Source organism: Phyllostomus discolor, chromosome 9 (genome assembly GCF_004126475.2).
Source record: "Phyllostomus discolor isolate MPI-MPIP mPhyDis1 chromosome 9, mPhyDis1.pri.v3, whole genome shotgun sequence".
In the NCBI taxonomy this organism is placed as follows: domain Eukaryota; kingdom Metazoa; phylum Chordata; class Mammalia; order Chiroptera; family Phyllostomidae; genus Phyllostomus; species Phyllostomus discolor.
The window spans coordinates 72,440,403-72,463,194 of NC_040911.2; the positions used below are offsets into that span (position 1 = coordinate 72,440,403).

General features: G+C 37.6%; 1 protein-coding gene across 8 annotated transcripts in view; it reads left to right on the plus strand.

The window, feature by feature from the left end:
- The window catches only part of TASP1 (taspase 1), a 307,997-nt gene extending 293,811 nt beyond the window's left edge, over nt 1-14,186 (plus strand). For all 8 annotated transcript variants that reach the window (XR_004899340.1, XM_028523961.2, XM_036009562.1 and 5 more), the window contains one exon: nt 13,208-14,186. Coding sequence is in view for 7 of the 8 variants with exons in the window: in XM_028523961.2 (XP_028379762.1) it covers nt 13,208-13,300 (93 nt within the window). In the remaining variant the exon portion in view is untranslated. The remainder of the gene's footprint in view (nt 1-13,207) is intronic.
- Nucleotides 14,187-22,792: the final 8,606 nt, after the last annotated feature.

Sequence of the window (22,792 nt, forward strand, 5' to 3'; positions counted from 1 at the left end):
GGCATCCTTGTTTTAAATGTGGAAAACAAGGTAGGGGTGACATACAGTAAAATGCCAACATATGCCATTAATTACTCATTTTGTTGATATTTCTGATTTGTTAGGTTGAATTTAGGAATCACGTCTTCAAATTGCTCTAGCCAATTACTTTCAGTTTAAAGCAGTGAGGGAAAGTACTTTGCTTTTTGATTCATTAACACTGTTATGTATATAAAACTACATGAAATCAGCATCAAAGAATGTTAAAACTTGTAGAAGCTATTCTAGAAACCATCTAACCCAGAGTCCTCATTTTACTCTTGAGACTTTCCCTGATTTGCCTGGCATCAGGCAGGCTTAGGAAGTGAGCACCCAAACCTCTTGACCTGTAGTTAAATGAGGTTTTAGTCTGTAAAAAAGACACATTATTCTGAACTGTGTTAAGCAGTTTCATGTGAAACTGTCAACTAGTTGAATACATTTGCTTTCAGGATGAAGTCTGAAGATCAAACTATTTTTAGAACAGTAAACTGCATTCCAAGGTTTAATGTCATAGACGACAAATGCTCAGAATACACTTATCCACAAGTTGTATCTCCTTGAAAGATAACTCTTGAAAGCAGTGGGCAGGGAACTTCTGGGAAATAGATGGGGCGGCAAGGGTGGGGGTGTAGTATCTCCTGATTCAACTCAAAAGGGGAAAAAAAGCCTATAATAGAAACAAAGCAATAAAAACCAACCAGGCATATTTCCTCAGCCCTTCTCTCTGGACTGGGTCATTTAAGGTCCATCACGTACGTGCCAGCAAAAGAAAAAGAAGAGTGACTATTATCATATCAGGTGAGAATTCATGATGTAAGGACATAAGATGTGCTCAGTCCTGAGTGCCACCTCGCAGTATCAAATTTACACCCCCGAGTAGCACAGGGATAAGTACAGCAGATAAGTTTTATTCTACAAAATATATACATTACTCCAGATTATACTAAGAAAGTTCATGTGACACTGTTAGTAGATTAAAAAATATGTTACCTGGGACTCAACAATTTGAAAATTAAGGCAGAAATAACAGAAGGGAAAAGGAATGTCTGCCTCTTTAAATGCTCATGATAATGTTGTGACATTGAGCTGGAGACACCTCGTCTCACTAGGCTGGTGTCCTGCTTTCCAGAAGGGAAAATCATAAATGCCCATGCAAACAAAGTTGCCTTGGCATCTTCCATGTTCCTCCTTGGGCCGAATTTGTCAGAATTTCATAATGTATCACAACACAACAGATACACAAGCCACACAGCTTCTGTGTGACCACTATCTAGGTTGCTGATATCTGATGATCTCTCTCGCTCTCTCAGAGAGGATAGTATATGTGCAGTTGTTTTGTAGGAAAAATGAACAGACGTCAGCTTCTGTGTCAGAATGTCTGTGTCAGTCATGGGAAATAGGCTTTTTATTTTTTTCCAGTTTTAAAGTCCATAACTTCAGTATCATTTTGATTGCTTAATTTATATAAATCTCTTCAAAAATTTATAACAAATTTATAAACTATAATCAAAAATTAAAAAAATAAGAAATAGAAAATACATAATTTGCGGTTTGTTCTCTTTCATTTCCCAGCCCTCATTTAAAAAAAAAAATCCCTTAATAAATATACTGAGTCCCTAACAGGTTCCACGCTATCTTTTAGGTACTGAGGAAAAACAGTGAACAAACAAATGAAACTTCCTGCCTCTGTGGAGCTTTTGTGCATAGCAGGGAGACAAGCAATGAATAAGATAAGGATGCGAAAGAGATGGATGGTTAGATAGTGGTAAGGAGATATGAGGCAGAGAACCCTGGTAGTGAAATTCAGGTGAGTGGACTGTGTGAACCTACCCGAAAGGTAGCTTTTGAGTAAATATCTGACAGAAGTGAAAAAGTGAGCCAGGCAGACAACCAAAATATGTGAGACATTGTCGGATTTTACTCTGTATCATTTTAAGATTACAATTAGATCACTTATAAAATGAACTGTTTTTCCCCAAATTCATATCCTGAAACTTTAACCCCCAAATGTGACTGAATTTGGAGATAGGCCTCTAAATATGGGATTAAGATAAATGAGGTCATGTGAGTGGGACCTTAACCCAATAGGACTATGTCCTTATAAGAAGAGGAAGAGACATCAGGAATGGTTACACACAGAGAAAAGGCAATCTGTAAGCCAAGGAGAAAGGCCTCAGAAGAAGGCACACATACTGAGTACCGATACCCTGATCTTGGACTTCAGCATCCAGAACTGTGAGAAAATAAATTTTTGTTATTTAAGCCAACCAGCCTGAGCTATTTTGTTATGGAAGCCCTAGCCAACTAACGCACTGTCTTAACACCCAATTATCTTTTATAAGAGAACTTTCTGCTAAATAGACAGATTGATCTTTTGCAAACTTTACTTATTAACTGACAGTAATACTTATTTTGTGTCAGTCAAAAGGTGCTAACTCATCCTACAGGTACTGGATAAGCCTACAGGTTAGTCATCCAGAGCAAAGCTAGTAGATCAGTTCAGCCAGATAAATAGTTTCTTTTGCATTGGCAGTTTAAGAGTTGTTCTTACAATGATTTTATTCCTATCTCTTTTGTGCTTTCTCTTTTTTAAAAAGAATTACTAATTTTAGAAGAGAGAGGAAGGAAGAGGGAGACATTCATTGATTGATTCTTGTATGTGCCCTGACTAGTGATGGAACCTGCAACTTTGGCATATCAGCACAATGCTCTAAGCACCTGAGTTACCCAGCCAGGGCTTGATTTCTCTTTTTTATCATAGAATTGCCCTTTACTGATATGAATGATACCTCCTCTTTCTATGTACTTTTTTCCACACACCATGCTCCCTCTTTAATCTTTTACTGTCTTTTAACAAAACTCTTTTCTTAATATTAAAAAAAAATGATGAGGGGGAAAATGATGGGCTGCTTTTGGAGGTTTATTATTCTGAACCAGGCACATAGCCATTATGATAAAATGCCTCTGTAAATTAATTTTAAAATTAGACATAATATGTTGCGTGCTGCATGTACTTTTTTAGCTTCTGGCTCTGCTCTATTTTGAAATGTTATTTTTGGGGACTCTCCATGTAGAAGTGCTTTTCCAAAGTCCTTTGTTCTATTTGTAAGTGCATGTATGACTTTGACTGTAGTATCATCTTGCTTCAAGCGCTATTTTTTTTAAGTAGAAAACCACGGGATGCAAAATACAGCAAAGAGAATATAATGAATAATATTGCAATAACTATATATGGTGACAAGTGAGTATTAGAGTTATCTGGGTGATCATTTTGTAAGATATATAGATGTGTAATCACTATATTGCACATCAACTGTAACTGAAAAATGAATTTAAAAATGATTTAAAAGATTTAAAAATAATAAAAAATAAAACTGAGAAGCCAAACCTTCTCAATTATTGAGACCAATGAATAAAACATTTCCAAAAGCTGTTCTTACACTGTATCTGTCTAGATTTTATTTTCCTGACCCCACCAAAGGAGGATAATAACTTGTCTAAGAGACCTTTTCTTGACTCTTCTGGCAGATCTCAAGCAATTCTCCTAAGAGTGGAAAGATGAATTAAAATACAACCACTAAATAAAGGCTTTGAGACTTTTAAAATTAAATTGTGTGCATGTAGTTTCCCTAGAAACCACAAAAAGAGCAGGAGCTAGACTGGCCTTAAAAGATTTAAAGATGTGAGTATGAATGATAAGAAATCTCAGCTCCTACTTAGATTTTTATTAAAACATCTAGCAATTATATAATTTCTATATTAATTTTTTCTTTAACTTTCTCATTTAAAAATTTTAAGGATTCATATGTTATTGTATAATATATTTGGTTTTACAATAAGATATAGCCCTAAGGATACTGACTTTGAATAGTCACTTTACAAATTGATAATTCTTTAAAGAGTGTTAACCTCAAGGATCTGCCTCTGCTACTCAGGGAGTTATCAAGAAAGTAGGGAGTTGTAACAGGCCTTTGGTTTCCATTAGTACAGAGCTGTTAACATCTGAGAAATCTGAATTTCCATCCCCATTCTAATAATAGAGTCATTTGGGAAGTGGGAAAATTTAGTCAGTCTATACTTTTTAAAATTTTATTTTTCAATTACAGTGTATATTCAATACTATTTCGTACTAATTTCAGGTGTATAACATAGTAGTCAATTACACACTTCAAAAAATGGTCCCCCTGAATATTCCTGGTGCCCACTTGGCACTATACATACTTTTTACAATATCATTGACTGTATTCCAGTGCTGTACTTTATTTACATCCCCGTGACTGTTTTGCAGCTGCCATTGTACTTCTTAATCCCTTCATCTTTTTTACCCAGTACTCCAAGCCCCCTCCCCTCTGGCAACCATCAAGTCTGTTCTCTGTATCTATGAGTTTATTTCAATTTTGTTTGTTTATTTTGTTCTTTAGATTCTACATAATAAGTGAAATCATATGGTGTTTGTCTTTCGCTATCTGAATTATTTTACTTAGCATAATACCCTCTAGGTTCATCCATGCTGTTGAAAATGGTAGGATTTCATTTTTTATGGCTGAGTAATATTTCATTGTATATATGTATCATATTGTTTTATCCAATTGTCTATTGATGGGCACTTGGTTGCTTCCATATCTTGGCTATTGTAAATAATACTGCAGTGAATATAAGGGTACATGTATCCTTTTGAGTTAGTGTTTTGGATTTCGTTAATATATACCCAAAAGTAGAATTGCTGGGTCATAAGGCAGTTCCATTTAAATTTTTTTAAGAACGCTTCATACTGTTTTCCACAGTGGCTGCACCAGTCTGCATTCCCACCAACAGTGCATGAGTGTTCCCTTTTCTCCACATCTTCGCCAGCAGTTGTTAATTGTTGATTTATTCTTGATAGGCATTCTGACAGATATGAGATGATATTTCATGGTGGTTTTATTTGCATCTCTCTGATGATTAGTGACGTTGAGCATCTTTTCATATATCTATTGGCCATCTGTATGTCCTCTTTGGAAGTGTCTATGTATTTAGGTCCTCTGCCCATTTTTAAAAATTGGATTGGTTTTTTTCTTCGTGTTGCATTGTATGAATTTTTAAATAAATTTTCTATATTAATCCCTTATTATATGTGTCATTTGCAAATATCTTCTTGCATTCATTTGATCAATACGAAATCTTTAAAAAAAATACTTTACTATGACAAACTAGTTTAACTGACTTTTTAACCAGACTGACTGGTCACACTAGTTAAAACACTTGAGATTCTTTGTGTGTTTTTAAACATAGCCTTGGAAGTTACATTTTTGTCATATCCACTTAGTGAGCATTTCTAGCATGTGCCTTTTGTGTCAAGAACTATGACAGGTTCAGGGAATACATGGGAGCGTGTAAAGCAAGCTTCTTCCTCCAACTGACTTTCAATTACAGAGGCCTAAAAACTCAAAACAAATCAAAATCAAGACAGTTGCATTACATGCTTAGATGAGTGCTCCAGGAACTAGAATCAGAGTCAGGGAAATGTGTCCTTGAGAAAGAACCAGAAAAGGATATTAGATACCTGAAAACACGGTTAGAGTGGTATGTGAATGGGGCTTGCAGCAAGAAATGAAGGAAGATTATCCAAAATGGATCAGTCTGCTGCTTTTCCACCTGTCATTTTCATGTGTTATTTCTCATTAGATCTAAATTTCAATGAAAGTACATTGCTATTTCACTGGTTTTAAAGACAGCTTTTAAAAACAATACAGTATTCAGAGGACATATTATAGAATTGTATACCTGAAATCTGTATAATTTTATTAACCAGTGTGATCCCGATAAATTCAATTAAAAAAATGACAGCATACTCACAATTAGTAACAGCCGCACCTAAAACAAAAACAAACTAAGCAAACAACTAGAACAGGAACAGAACCACAGAAATGGAGAGCACATGGAGGGTTAGCAACAGGGGAGTGGGAGGAGGAGAGAGGGGGAAAAGGTACAGAGAATAAGTAGCATAGGTGGTAGGTAGAAAATAGATGGGGGAGGGTAAGAATAGTATGGGAAATGTGAAAGCTAAAGAACTTATAAGTATGACACATGGACATGAACTAAAGTAGAAGAATGTGGGTGGGAGAGGGTGTGCAGGATGAGGGAAGTGAAGGGGGGAAAATGGGACAACTGTAATAGCATAATCAATAAAATATATTTAAAAAGAAAAATAAGTTCATATGCTTATAAGGTACCCTATAGTCTGCATAAGCCTTGAGAATATAAAATACTTTATTGTACTTTTAAATGCCGACATACAAGTTCATTGTAGAAAGTGATCTATTTTTAGCCTTAAGAGCAATTCAAGCCCACTTCTCTAAAATAACTTTCATATAAAATATTCTGTTATACAGCATCCTCTGTTTATAATAGAATTTGATGCCCCATTGAAATCTCCACAGAAAGCTTCAAATACATCTTGGCTCAAATTTCTTCAGACAAAGGTCACTTACTTTTTAATGAGTTGGAAGATAATGTTGCTGGATGAAATTGGTGAAGTATTGACATTTGAATGGTTAGCCACTTCATTCCTCTCAACACCAAGATCATGCCAATGTGTTCTGCAGTCATAAAATCTCCCTTGACTAGATGTGGATTTAGGAAAGGGGTGACCCTGAGAAGTTATTCTAACAACTAGTTTATCTAACAACTTATCTAACAACTAGTTGAACATTTCTGTCTTGTGTAAACAGCTCAATTCATACAAATCTCAGTGTATTTTTGAAGTATTTTACTCATTACTGTTAATATGTCAAGACCACTGTCACAATTTTCAATCCTTTTTCTTTTCCTTCTTAACTCTCCTTAACACTTTGTAATTTAGTTCAGTTTATTTAGATGTTCTTCAATCATAAACTTAATGGGGGTGGGAGTGTTAGAGATAAGTGTGGATTGGCCTCCTGTGTTTTTGTAAATCTCAAGGATTGCTCTCAAGTTCATAGGACATGGATTTTTTTCCTTCTAGTTCTGAATCTTTTCCATAGTCAGCAGGAAATCAGTTGGTTTAAGAGTGACATCCCTCTGGTCAAGTTGCAGGCCATCTGCTTGAACATATGGTCACTCTTTGATCTTTTTTAACAATTTATTCTCTGTTTCCACTGGTGCCTGGATTCTGCCTGAATCTTTGGGAAACATGAGGATAGATTTTCCTGTGAGCTCCTCTTTTAGGGACAGGTATTTTAACTAGCCTGATTGGAAAACTGCATCTTATTTGTGAACAGAACCTGGTGGTGTTAATATTTCTCCTTTGGGGTCTGCATCATGGATTCATTCTTAGGTAACCCCTCTTTAAATGCCATCTTATGGAGAACTATTCTGGACCAGGTAGGAAAGTATCATTTCTGTTTTATTAGTTTATTTTTATTTTTATTTTTTATGTCAATATGAAGTCACTTTAATATACTTCTGAATTAGTTTTGAATTGGATAGAAAAGAGTGAAATTTCTTTTTGGAAGCAAGACTTTTCTGAGCTTTGATGTTATGCTGTTACAGTTGTTCCAATTCTTTCCCCCTGTGCCCCCCACTACCCTGCCTGCCCCCCACTTCCATAGTCAGTCCCCACCCTGTTGTACATGTTCATGGGTTCTTCATATATATTCCTTGACTATATCCTTCATCTGCATTCAAAAAGTCTCCACCTCCTTCTGCCCTCTTGCCACCGTCAGTCTGTTCCATGATTCTATGCTTGTGGTTGTATTTTGCTTATTAATTTATTTTTTTATTAGATTCCTCTTATAAGTGAGATAATACGGTATTTGTCTTTTACCAACTGGCTTAATTCACTAAGCATGTAGTCTCCAGTTCCATCCATGCTGTCACAAAAGGTAGCAGTTCCTTCTTTTTTTCTGTTGAGTAATATTCCATTTTGTAAATGTACCATAGTTTTTTAATTCAATCATCTACTGAATGGCACTTAGGTTGTTTCCAACTCTTGGCTATTGTAAATAGCGCTGCTATGAATGTAGGGGTGTATACATTCTTTTGAATTAGTGTTTCAAGATTCTTAGGGTATATTCCCAGCAGTGGAATCAATGTGTCAAAAGGTAGTTCATTTTTAACTTTTTAATGAAATTCCATACTGTTTTCCGTAGTGGCTGCACCAGTCTGCTTTTCCACCAACAGTGCACTAGGGTTTGCTTTTCTCCACACCCTTGTCAGCATTTGTTGTTTGTTGATTTACTAATGATTGTCATTTTGGCAGGTATGAAATGATATCTCATTGTGGTTTTAATTTGCATTTCTCTGATGGCCAGTAATGTTGAACAATTTTTCATATGTCTATGGGTCACCTGTATGTCCTCCTTGGAGAAGTGTGTGTTCAAGTCCTTTGACCATTTTTTAATTGGATTGTTTGTCTTTCTGGTGTTGAGTCTATGAGTTCTTTATATATTTTGGAAATTAAACCTTTGTCCAATGTATTATTAGCAAATATATTCTCCCATACAGTCAATTCCTTTTTCATTTGGCTGGTGTTTTCTTTAGCAATGCAGAAGCTTCATAATCTGATGTAGTCCCATTTGTTTATTTTTTTTCCTTGCCTTAGGAGATACATCAGCAAAAATATTGTTACATGAGATATCTGAAATTTTACTGCCTATGTTTTCTGTTAGGATTTTTATGGTATCATGACCTATATTTGAGTCTCTCATTCATTTTGAATTTATTCTGTGTGGTATGGTGTGTGTTATGAGTTGGTGATTTAGCTTCATTTTTTTACATGTACCAATCCAGTTCTTCAACACCATCTATTGAAGAGACAGTTTTTACTCCATTGTATGCTCATGCCCTCTTTGTCAAATACTAATTGACCATAGAGACATGGGTTTATTTCTGGGCTCTCTGTTCTATTCCACTGATCTGTGTGTCTGTTCTTATGCCAGTACCAGACTGTTTTAATTACAGTAGCCTTGTAGTATAGTTTGATATCAGTTATTGTTATCCCTCCAACTTTCTTCTTCTTTCTCAAGGTTGCTGTGGCTATTTGGGGACTTTTTTAGTCCCATATAAACTTTTAGAGTATTTGTGCTAGACTTGTGAAATATGCCATTGGTATTTTAATGGGAATTACGTTGAATTTATAGACTGCTTTGGGCAGTATAGACACTTTAATAATGTTAATTCTTTCAATCCATGAACACATTTATGCTTCCATTTATTTGTATTTTCCTCATTTCTTTCTTCAGTATTCTGTGCTTTTCCAAGTACAGGTCCTTTACCTCGTTGGTTAAATTGATACCTAGGTACTTTATTTTTGTTGTTGTTATTGCTATGGTAAATGGGATTTGTTTTCTTAGTTTCTATTTCTGATAGTTCATTGTTGGTGTACAAAAATGCCATTGTACATTGTACAATGCAATTTCTGAGTATTGACTTTGTATCCCTCTACTTTACCAAATTTGGTTATTAGAGTGGGTAGTTTTTTGATGACATCTATAGGATTTTTAATATACATTATCTTGTCATCTGTAAATAATGACAGTTTTACTTCCTCCTTTCCAGTTTGGGTGCCTTTTACTACTTCCTTTCTGATGTCTGTGGCTATAATTTCCAGTACTATGTTGAATAGGAGGAGTAAAAGTGGACAGCCTTGTCTTGTTCCTGATCTTAAGCAAAATGCTTTTAATTTTTGCCCAGTGAGTATGATGTTGACAGTAGGTTTCTCGTATATGGTCTTTATTATGTTGAGGTATGCTCCCTTTTTTCCCATTAGACTGAGTGTTTTTATCATAAATGGGCACTGGATTTTATCAAATGCTTTTCTCAGCATCTATTTATATGAACACTTGATTTTTGTCCTTTTGTTTATGTGATGTATTATATTTATTGATTTGTGAATATTGTATACCCTTGCATCCCTGGAGTAAATCCCACTTGATCCTGGTTTGCGATCTTTTTACTGTATTGCTGGATCTGGTTTGCCAATATTTTGTTCAGAATTTAGCACTTATATTCATTGGAGATACTGACCTGTGATTTTCTTTGTTGTGTCTTTACCTGGTTTTGGAATTAGGATAATACTGGCTTCATAAAAAAAAAAAAAGTTGGGAGCTTCCTTCTTCTTGAATTTTTTTGACTAGTTTGAGAATAAGTGTTAGTTCTTCTTTGAATATTTGGTAAAATTTGCCTGTGAAGCCATCTGGTCCATTGCTTTCGTGTGTTGTCAGGTTTTTGATTACTGCTTCGTTTTCGCTAATAGTTATTAATCTGTCCAGGTTTTCTTCTTCCCAGTCCAGTTTTGGAAGACTGTATGTTTTTAGAAATGTAACTGTTTTGCCCAGGTTGTCCAATTTCTTGGCATATAGTTTGTTCATAGAAATTTCTTACCATCCTTGTTTTTTCTATGATATCAGTTGTTACTTCTCTTTCATATCTGATTTTATTTACTTGGGTCCTCTCTCCTTTTTTTCCTGATGAGTCTGGTTAAAGGTGTGTCAATTTTGTTTATCTTTTTAAAGAACTAGTTCCTAGATTCATTGATCTTTTGATTTTTTTTTCAGTCTCTCTTTTAATTCTGTTCTGATCTTGATTATTTCCTTCCTTCTGCTCACTCTGATTCTTTTAGGTGTAGGGATAGGTTGTTTTTTTGAGATTTTTCTATTTTCTTTAGGTAGGCCTATATTGCTATGAACTTCCCTCTTGGGACTGCTTTCTCTTGTGTCACATAGGTTTTGAGTTGTTGCGTGTTCATTTTCATTTGTTTCCTGATACATTTTTATTTCTTCCTGATCTCATTGTTAACCCATTCATTATTTAATACCATGTTATTCAGACTTCATGTTTTTGAGGGTTTTTTTTTTCTTGAAGTTAGTTTCTAGTTTCAAGCCATTGTGACGATGCTTGACATGATTTCATTTTTTAAAATTTGTTGAGGCTTTTTTATTACTTTTTTTAAAAATGGTGACAAAATGTACAAGACATAATAGTTCAGTGGCACTTAGTATATTTATAGAACTTATTCATTCTCTTAAGCTATACCATTAAACAATGACCACCCCCTCTCTGTCTCTCCCTCCTTACAGCTAGGCATTCTACTGTCTCTATGGATTTGACTACTTCTGGTACCTCATATAAGTGGAATCATACAATGCTTGTCCTTTTGAGTTGCTTATTTCATTTAGCATAATGTCTTTAAAGTTCATCTATATTGTGGCATGTTCCAGATTGTTATTCCTTTATCAAGCTGGATAATATTCCACTGTAAGCATGTTACACATTTTGTTTCTCTTTATACATTGATGGACATTTGGGTTGCCTGCACCTTTTGGGTATTGTGTATAATGCTACTGTGAACATTTGTATATACATTTTTTTGAGTCCCATCTTTCACTTGTTTGGGGTATATACTCAGACATGGAAACATTGTATCATATGATAATTCTACGTTTAATTTTTTGAGGAACCACCATACTGTTTTACACAGTGGTTCTGCTTTGTTCTTGACCCCTGTTGTAACTGCCTGTGTTCACAATTGAAGAGGATGATATCAGGGATGAAACTGACTGAGGGGCTTCTGTCCTCTCAGGGATCTTTTTATTTTAAAAACTTTTAAAAAATTGATGAATGATGCCTAGGCAAACAGCTCTCTTTCACTTCATGTTAATGAAGTCCTGAAAAAGTAAAAGTGGCCCCATCGATACTGAGCCCTGGGAATTGTGGGATTTAAGCTTTTTGTGCCTAGTGTCACAAGGGCTGTTAGGTGGAAGAATCAAACAACATGTCCTCTTCTCACTTCTCCCACAAGGTTAATGAGACATCACAAGAGATATGAGATTCACAAGTTTGTCTTAACTGTGGTGATACCCAGGTTTGGCCCTCAGATGTGATGAGGCCAGGTTCTGTGACATAGTTCCCCGAGGCATGAGCCTGGTGAGTAAACTCACTGATACTTGCATCCCAGGAAATACCACAGAGATTGCCTCACCCAGCTCTCCACCCCAAAGTCAGTGGACCTCACCTTGAAGGTTACACGTTGTTTCCTGCCTTGCACACGGAAAACTAAGTTCCGAAAGAACATTTCCTGTTTTCCAGACATTGTCGACTTATGTCAGCTACTCTAGTAGGACTTACATAGCGAGACTTGAGAATAATGTCCACCGTCAACTACAAACCAACTATCTTACCTCTCTAAAATGTATGTTTGCTTCATATTTAGTTGCCTGCAAGGACATCAGTCCCACCAGAAGCTTGGCCACCTCACCAGCTGCATCTAACAATCCAGCCAGGACTTGAACTCACCTCATTTTAGTCCCTAGGAAAAGCTTGTTTAGAGAAACTGAACTAGAGAGGATTACCTAAAGGATATGCAGTCCCTCTTTTCTTTTTAGAAACTCCCAATATTTATCTATTCCCTGGATTAAGCAGGACCATCAAAAAAGGAATTCCTGGTTGCTGACTCCTGACCCCTTGTGGAGCAGCTTACTGTCTTCCACTCAGGGTAGCCTCCTTTGAGTCATGTAACACTCAGCTCTACAGAGCTCACCGTTGTGCAACCGATCCACTGTACGTGGCACCTACTGTATATGAAACCCTACAAAAGAAATGCCCCCTGGCCTCAGTACTAGGAGGAGTTGTTCTCTGAGCAGTTGGTTTATTGTGATCCTTTAGGCTCGATTTCAAGTGTTAACCTCCTGCCAGTCTTCACCTTATTTTGTAAACATCTTATTTTTCTTTTTTTTCCTTGCCTCACTTAACTTTAGGTCACTGAATTATCTGAGTTTTTCTTAGCTATACAAATCCTTTAAGGAATAAATTGTGCGTGTAAACATGAACCAGGTATTCTTAGCTGCTTTGAATGTTCACAAGACAAAATGTATATAAATTATTAGTTTTCAGAGAACTGGAATATAACCAATATAGTTGGCATTGAAACCACTACTATTCTGAATATGACTAAACTGTAGGTTCTGCACTGTCAGGGGCCTTGGCCATCTCTATCGCTCTGTATTTCCAGGTGCTAGTGCTGCGCTTAGGTGTAGCAATGCTCAGAAAACATTCCCTGAGGGATCTGAATAATTAGGATCTCTCAGTGTCTAAAGGTGACCACCATTACCGTCTGTTGATGCTCAGAAGCAAGAGAAGCTGTGATACTGTGGTGTTGCCTCCACCTTTGTCACACATGGGCGGGGACACAGCAGGCACTTCTAATGCTCTCCTGTCTCCCTCTCTGCAGACTCACATTTCCAGACTCCCTCCCGGTGCGGTGGCAGGACAGTCCGTGGCAATCGAAGGTGGGGTTTGCCGCTTGGAGAGCCCAGTGAACTGAACCTTCAGAATGAGCACGAAGCACCTGAGAGGCATTTCAGAACCTGAACTTTCTGGTGTTTTTAATTGAAGTTAGATGTTTTATTGTCTTCATTTTATAATTCCTATTGCAACCTTGTGCACCACTGGTGACACTAGTGATGCTATATAGTTAGTGCTTAGTGACACTCGGGCCTTTGTGGGTGAGTGAGACTGAATGAGTGTGTGTGCGCACATGCTTGCTTCTCCCTTGATGAAACAGAAACTTCTCCTTATTGTATAACTTAAGACCAGGAATGATTAAATCATATTTACAAAATGTGTGCTTTAACTGTTTACAAGTCAAACCTAAAGTTGCAGGAAACATTTTTTATTTCATAAAGAGGTACCAACTGTCGTTAATGTAATGTGTCTGAATTGAAGAGTAAATTAACTTGTTTAAGTGATTTGACAGTGGTAGTGCTCCATTTAATAACAGTAATGAGTAATAAAGTGTTTTTGTTTGTTAACCAGTTTAAGTGGATACTGTGTAACTTAAACTGTTATTCTCATCCCTTATATGGGGCTTTTTTTTTTTTTAACAGAGAATGGTTTCAGTGAAACAATCTAGCAGAGAATTAAGGTCAGAACCTTTTTAAAAAATAGTCTTATTGATAAAGTTTGTACTTCTTAAGCCTTTCTAAGCTTAAATATTGCATAGCTTCGAGCTGTATGTACTATATTATGAAAGAATATGTAAAGAGAACATACAGTAATGCACAGTCCCTAATTTGTGTATAATAGAATGTTATTTACAATGTAACACTGTAAATAAGAAAGCAAAATTTATTGGAAAATTCAATATTTGTTTCTTGTTTAAATATATTTTTAAGGTAAAAGCACGAAAATAAAAGAATCATATTACTGGGTATAGTGTGTGACTCCTCTTCTCAGACTAATAAATTATCTTTTGAATCCTAGATTGGCAAGCCAATTTTAATTTTGTGAAAAATTACTTCTTCTAGAATCATACCTTTGGCCTTCTTGCTGTGATTCTGATTTTTCAAAATCCAGCCTTACGTTTGTGCAGTTAGGTTGGACACTAGCAAGGTAAAAGTTGAACTTAGTATGTGATTGAATGGTCAGTACAGAAATCCCTACAATATCTGTTGTAATTTGATAAAAGTAACAATGGGAAGGAATAAGAATGCTTTGCTTTGAAAAATTATACTGGCAGTTGAAAACTCAAAGATTGCAGTTGATAAATGCTTCTAAATATTATATTTAGTGATTCTGGAGCCACATGAGAAAACCAAGACTTTCCTTTTGATTTTCTGTGTAAGAAGTGGCTATCAAGAAGCTACTAAAGATAGACTTGCTCAGGGAGAGGAAGTTCCCTGCACAGTATAATCATGGCTCTGGGCGGTAACTGATAAAACCCCAGATGAAATTATATATTTGACATCGATATATGGCCAAATTATAAAGGAAAGACAACCAAAATGGAGTGAGTGTAAATAGGAATGATTTGGGAGTTGCTGACTTATATTCCTCGTACAGGCAATTACATTTGTCTCGCTGTGTTCTCTAGACAGGTTGGTGCCGTGGTATCTGTTTCTCATTCTTAATGAGGCTGGGAACTTAGTGAGAGATGGGCTGGCTGGTGGGGAGCCTTTGGCTTCAAAAGCTTTCAAAGACCTGTTACCTGTTGGCAGGGTTTTTTAAGGAACTGGACTGGATCACATAAAACTATCGGGACACTTTGGAGTCTGAAAAGTCATCTGACCTATTTCATCAGGAATGCCATGTCTTTCATCTCCCTTTGACTTTATTCTATTCATATTTAAAAGTTTGGGCTTATTAAAGACCCCTTTTAAGAAAAGTTTAAAAACTAGTCAGTGTGAAGAAGAATGGCTCCATAATGGTTTGTTAAGACTTTATTCTCCAGTTTTTATTTTTTAAATTTTATTGTGAAACCAGGGAGAAAAAAAAGGTGACATTCAGAATCACAAGGCAAAAAATGTTATGGGTAGTATAAGTTCATTATAGTATCAGATGTTAATGAACAGATTCTGTAACCATAGGATACTGGCAAATATAAAATGAACTTCATTTAACACAAAAGTAGAAAAGATACAAACATATAAGAAAATGACCTCATGTCCTAGTCTGGCTTATATTACCAAGATTCTGAAATTATATTTTAAGATGCTCACTTTTAATGTGGAGGATCTTAGCTATATTGCCTATATTCTATTTCCTTTTAAGTCCTGAACATTGGATGTTTGGTTTTCTTGGGTATAATTAAGTCTGTTCTGGATTCATCAAGGTCATCACTGTGATCCTGCCTGGGGTCTGCAAGTGGTGTCTTTAAATTTGGTGAGGGGGCAGAGGGGTCCTGGAGTGCCTGCGCTGGCTGGCGACACATGTGGCAGGCATGTCCAGGCTCTGTCCTGTCTTGTCAGCTCTGCCACGTGTTCTGCTTCCTATGTCTGCCTATGGCAGGCCCTGCCTCATCATTTAACTGCGACTTTTAAGTATGAACTTGAACTCAGATATCAATGTCAGAATTATGTTCAAAGTACATATAAACAAGTCCGAAATGCTAAGTCTTAGGTGTTTGTGAGTAAAATGGAAGAGTTTTAGTTCATGGTTATGGTGATGTCTCTCTTGGCTGCTCAGAGCCTTTTGTGCCCAATTCCTCATTTTCTCCCATGTGTCAGAGTGGTGATGCTGCGTGCTGCTTAACTGCAGCTAAGCAAGGTTGTCCTGTTTGGAAGCATTGAATGGAGGGTGTGAGCGAAGAATGGAGGGAGAGAAGAAGGGAAGAGTTAGAAAAGTGCTAGAATTACTCTTGAAGCTTGAGATTGTTTGGAATTTTTAAAACCTGGTCATTGTTATTATAAAAACAATTCATGCTTATTATAAGAAATCCAAAAAAGATAAGAAAAAAAAATGAACTTGTAACCCCACTTCCCTAAAAACAGCAATTAGTAACACTTAAGTTTATATCCTTATAGATTCCTTTTTTTTTCTTGACCTCAATTCTTTTTATTTAGTGAAGCAAGTTTAAAAATCCTAAATGCCTGAAGGTAAGGGGATAGTTAAATTATCATGCATCACTGTCCTGGTATATTATAAATATTAGAAATTAGGTATACTAAGTTTTTGAACATGGATATGCTGATGCTGTGAATTCAATTTCAGAAACTGAAAATTTGAATACATATTGGTATTTTAAAAGCATACATAGAAATAATGTGTACTAATTATGCCAAAATATTAACACAGAAAAGGGCATGTAGAACTATAGGTGATTTTGTAAAATATTTCACTATACATTTATTTTCTAAGTTTTCTAGAATGAAACTTTTTCAAGTATTTTATTTTTTTATTGTTCAAGTATAGTTGTCTCAATTTTACCACCACCACTCCCTCCCATCCCGCCCATCCCTACCTCCTACCTTGATCCTGCACCCCCTTTGGCTTTGTCCATGGGGTTTTTATACATGTTCCTTGATGACCCTCCCCCTTTTCCCTCTGTTATCCCTCCACCCCTCCCTTCTGCTTACTGTCAGTTTGTTCTTTATTTCAATATCTCTGGTTATATTTTGCTTGCTTGTTTGTTTTGTTGATTAGGCTCCACTTATAGGTGAGATTATATGGTATTTGTCTTTCACTAACTGGTTCTCCAGATCCATCCATGCTGTTGTGAAGGGTAGGAGCTCTTTCTTCCTGCTGCATTGTATTCCATTGTGTAAATGTACCATAGTTTTTTTGATCCACTCATTTACTGATGGGCATCTAGGTTGCTTCCAGCACCTAGCTATTGTAAATTGTGCTGCTATGAACATTGGGGTACATAGGTTCTTTTGAATTGGTTTTTCAAGGTTCTTAGGGCATAATCGCAGCAGTGGAATTGCCAGGTCAAAAGGCAGTTCCATTTTTAGTTTTCTGAGGAAATTCCATGCTGTTTTCCACAGTGGCTGCACCAGTCTGCATTCCCACCAACAATGCACTACTAGGGTTCCCTTCTCCCCACAACCTCGCTAGCACTTGTTGCTTATTGATTTGTTTATGATGACCATTCTCACCGGTGTGAAGTGGTATCTCATTGTGGTTTTAATTTGCATCTCTCTGATGGTTAGTGATGCTGAACATCCTTTCCTGTGTCTCTAGGCCCTCTGTATGTCCTCCTTAGAGAAGTGTCTGTTCAGGTCCTTTGTCCATTTTTTAATTGGATTGTTTGTCTTCCTGGAGTGGAGTTCCTTATAGATTCTTTATGCATAAATTTTCTGTGTGTTTTTAACACAAAAATGGGGTTATATTGAACCCTCAAATGTAGTTATATAACCTTCAATTTTCACTAAATAATATCATGGAAAGATGTCTAGACCTATAGGGTTATAGAATACCTCATTTGCTCCTTCTCTATACAAGGCTGGTTCCACTAATGCTGTTGAATACATACGTTATCCTAAAACTTTTGTGAAAATCCATCACAGTCCTGACAGTACAGTCAGCATCCATTTTTTCAAGCCATAGATTCATACAGTGAGCACTATGGAAGGTCTTAGCCAATGAAAGCCAGTTTGGCAGGTGTCCAGGAACAGACCATTGTCACTGCCTACGGGTCTTCTGTTTCAGAGGGCCCTGAATATCTGCACCTCTGAAGAGGTGATAGAAGCTGGTGTATAAAAATATTGCTCCCTTGCTCCTTGGGTGAGATAATTCTGAGGTACGTGTTTCATACAGTTTTTGAGAGATTTCCCACATGAATTAAACTCTAGTTACCTTCTGTAGTAGCTGACTGATTAATACACCTTGTATTAGCTTTTTTCTCTTCATGCCCTTGCAATTTTCCTACCTGTGTTTCCTGGAATATTATAAATATTAGAAATTAGGTAGCAGCTAGGAATGAATGGCCAGAGAGAAAATAAAGGCAGGGCCCTCGCCATTACAATCTAACAGAGAACTTAACACAGGAGGCTAGAAGCAAAAGGAAGACATGTCTCACCACTTAACTCAGCATCCTGAGCTCCGTTTGATAAGATTGCCAGGTGTCCTGAGCATTGCAAACAAAATAGCACAGGAGGAACAGGAGGAAGGGAGAGTCCTTAAGACTTTGCTGGGAAAGAAGGCTTCTGTAACAATCTTACTAAGATTGCCAGGTGTCCTGATCATCAGTAGGGCATCGTACAAGAAAGTCGGGAGCAGTAGTCCTTGAGATTCTATGCCTGGAAAGGGAGCTTCTGTAACAATTTCAGTAACTGAGACAAAGAGCCTTTACTAACTGAGAAGGAAAGCCTTTGTAGCTGTACATTATTCCCAAGAGGGAGAAGGAGGGGTGCCTGGAAGCTAGCTAAGGTATATAACTCCTGAACCCCAGTAGTTAGTGTACTTAGATTAACTAGGTACCCACCTGTAGCCTCAGCTCAAGTGTATAGAATAAACTTATTAACAAACTAACAACTTCATTTCCTCCATATGTGGGTCATTTAGAGTAGCCAGGTGCCTTCTTGCAGCTTTGTGCTCATGTGTGCTTCATAAATAAACTTACTATCTCATTTCCACTGTATGTGTTTGTCTCTCAATGGAATTATTCTCTTGCAAGCAAGACAAGAACTGAGAATGGGGAGGGAGCCTCTTGACTTGAGTCTCTCTCCCCATCTGTAACAGAGTCATCTACCAAATGAACTACTTATACTTCACTCCTTGTTTCAGGGTTGCTTCTGGGGTACTTGAAACCAAGAAACTTTCTGTTCCATATTACCCTGGGCCACAAGTCTTTGGTCAGCCTTTCTACCCACTCCTACAGGGGGTGGACCCATCCGTGTGCTTGTGTACCCACTGGATCCTTTCTTCCTACCTTGTGTTCCTGGTGAACCATTTTCATCACTAACATCTGACGAACATTCTCCAAGTGACAAGGCTAGATGAGTCACAAAAGTTGAGGTTTATCACTAAGTGTTGGCAGACATCAGAGTGCTAGAAACAAGCAAGCACTTTTAAGGAAGTAGTGGATAGACAGAAGCTGGGTGGTGGCAGTCCACTGAGGACTGATGGACACCTTAAAGGAAATGCCTGGAATTGTGGTAATGGCAGTTGGAAGAAACCATAGCCAAAGACATATGTTATGACTAAGATTTGAAGAGACCTAAACAGAGGTTGCCAGTGTCCCCATGTCATGAACATATCTCCACAATGACCATCCTGTGACAGCCTCATGTGGTGCCTGTTTCCTGAATGTCATCTTTCAAGCCTGGATATCCATAACATAATTTTATTGTTAAAAAATGCTAATGCATCCCAACATTTTCTTAAAATGTTTATTAAGTCAAACACATCAACTTTGTTCTGACATAAACCCTACATTTTCTCAAAGTTTGAGAATCCATTTGTGCCAGGAAGTGCAGTGTCTTTGTCCAACCTAAGAATATAATGCTTAGCAGCGGGGTGGGGTGGAAAGTACTCATCCTTCCCAGGAACGCTGGCTCAAGAAAAGGTTGAACCCAGAAAAAAAATGAGCTTTTATGTTTATGATTAATTTGTTTTACTTTAGCTGTATTTTAAACCTTCCCCAAAGCTGATTAAGCAGGGGAGGAGATATGCGCGATTGAATGTAGTGAGCTACAGGTGGGAATGAGTGAGTGGGAGTTTGGCAACATAAAAGTCATCTTTTTACATTAATATTTGTTCTGGGATGTTAAGAATTCTTAAGGAATACACTGCTTTTCCACAATCTCAATTTGCATTTAATTTCACAAGGTATTAACCCGGATGTCTATCATCAGAGACCCACATGCTGACCAAATTGACCAGGCAGTTTTTCTTTTCTGCATGCTGCTGTCTCTGAAGTATATGGCCACAGGAAGGATTAAATATAAAACTGGCAAGGGCTTCCCTCCAAGGCTGTGCATTCAGCTTCCAGAGGCCCATCAGCCAAGCCCAAGGTGGTTCTTGGTGACCAGTTGTGGAAAGCGGGTGGGAAAGCGAGCATGGTGGTTTTCCCTTCACATGGTAGAGTGTGTGAAGCACTGAAACCACAGCGGCAAAGCCAGAAAAACTGGGCGAGGGTTTCTTTGCCTTGAACTGCTATGGGGATCCGACTGATTGTCAACCAAGTTTAAGAAGCTATAAAGAAAAAAAACCTAAACAATTCCTTTAACCTCTGCTGTTGCTATTGTGTTGGAAAGCCAAAGAGTTGGTCTTGCCCAGGCTGGTGTGGCTCATTTGGTTGGAGCTTTGCCCCACAACCGAAGCATTGTGTGTTTGGTTCCAAGCCAGGGCACATACTTAGGTTATGGGTTTGATCTCCCATTCCTGGTCCAGGCACTCTTTGGTCTGGGTGCTTACAGGAAAAAACCAATCAATGCTTCTCTCACATTGATGCTTTTGTCTCTCCCTCTCTCTGTAAAGGCTATGAAAAAAAGTGTCCTCATTTGGCCTTTCCTGGCCTTAGAAAATCTAACAACACTTAAGAGATAGAAAATCTTCTAATATATTAAGAAAAACCTTCTTCTTTTCCATTCATAAGTAATAAGATTTTAACCTGTCCACCCAAGTTTTTTCCTCAAACCTGTTAACTAGCAGTCTTCTCCATTTGCTTAATGGTATAACTCAATCCTTTGGGGTGCTCAGGTCAGAATTCTTGAGGTCATTTTTTCATGTATCCATTGCTGTATAACAAAACTGCTCCAAACCTTAGAAGCTTAACAACTGTTTTATCTCCTAACAATTCTATCAACTAGGCTTGGCCTCAGTCAGTGGTTGTTCTGCTGCTCTTGCTGGTATCACTGGTATGCTCCGTTCAGTGGGAAGGGGGAGCTGGGGGCTGGGCTGCTTTCTCTCTCCACATAGGCTCCGGCCTCCCCCTCTGCACGTGTCCTCTCTGCATGCTGTTTCCATGTTACCCCTCCCACTGCACATGGTGGCCTAAGTTTCCCAGGAACACAAAAGCAGAAGCTGTCACATCTTTTTAAAGTTTAGGTTCAGAACTGGCCCAGCATCACTTTTGCCACATTTATTGCTTAAATCAAGTCACCCAGCTTAGCCCTGATTCAAAAGGAGGGGACTACATAAAAGCATGCATAAACACAGAGGCGAGGCTCATTGGGGCCCACCAACCTGATATCCTTGAATCTACTTTACCTCCTATTTTACAGACAATCGGTCAACAAATGCTGTCAGCCCTCCTTTAAAATGTATCTCAAATCCAACCACTTTTCACCATCATCTCTTACCTGAGTTATTAAGACAGTGCCCTTACTGGGTCTCCCTGTCTTCATTCTTGCCCACAGTTACTTGTTGACCTGGCAGGCAGATGGAGTCTGATCACAGTGCTCCTTGTTCAAAACCTGTCAATACACCCTGCCCAGAGCCCTTACTGGTCCCTGGGATCCCTTTCCTGCCATTTTCCTCACTTACTCTGCTCCAGCCATCTGGCCTACTTGCTGTTCTTTGAGCATCCCAGACATCCTCCCATCTCAGAACCACTGCACTTTCCAGATGGATCCACAAGGCTTTGCTCCTCTCCCTCTCATCTCCTTCAACTCCTTTTTCAACTGTTATCTTCTCAAAGAGTACCCTCCTTACCACCCTCCTGCCGGACACTGAATATCCCTTTTCTGCTTTTTCCCCTCTCTGGCACTTACTACTTTCTAATCTCCCATGTAACTGACATATTTGTTTGGTTTATGTGTCTCTCTCTATTTGAAAGTAAACACCCTGAAAACAGAAATTTTTGTGTCATCCATGTTATACCTCCAGCACCTAGAACAGTGCCTGGCACATAGTAGGTCCTCAGTAAATGTTTGTTGAATGAATAAATGAAGGTTCCTCCTGGCAACATGGAAGAGACCGTTTGGAGAAGTGTATTAATTTTCTATTTCTGCTGTAACAAATTACCTCAAACCTAGTAGCTTAAAATAACACAAATTTATTATCTCACAATTCTGTAAGTTAGAAGTCCTTGGCTTGTTTCTCTGCTTCAGCTCCCACAAGACAAAAATTGAGGTGTTGGCAAGGTGTCATTCCTTTTGTGAGGTGCTAGGGGAGAATTTGTTTCCAGGTCATTCAGGTTATTGGCAGGATTCAATAATACGAGATTGTAAGAATGGGATTCCCCCATTTCCTTGCTGGATGTTGTCTGGAGGGAAGTAAATATAACAATCCTACAAAAATATACTTCCTCTCCTTGTCTCTGCTTCTTTAATTGACATAAAATAATGGCATGTTTTTGCATTTGTAACATCTATAGATGTAATATGTGTGAAAACAGTAAGAGAAAAAGGGAGAAGAGTGAATAGAGCCATATAGGAGTAACATTTCTGTTTTTTGCAGGAGTTGTGTCAGTATAAATCTAAAGTTGATAAATTAAGGTGTAAGTGGTAAGCCCTAAAGTAACCACTAAGAAAATAACTAAATAAATAGTAAAGAAATTATTGAAGGAATTAAATTGCATTTAATGCAAAACAAAGCAGTAAAGGAGGAGTAGAGGACCAAAATAGATAAAAATAGAACAAAAACATGATAC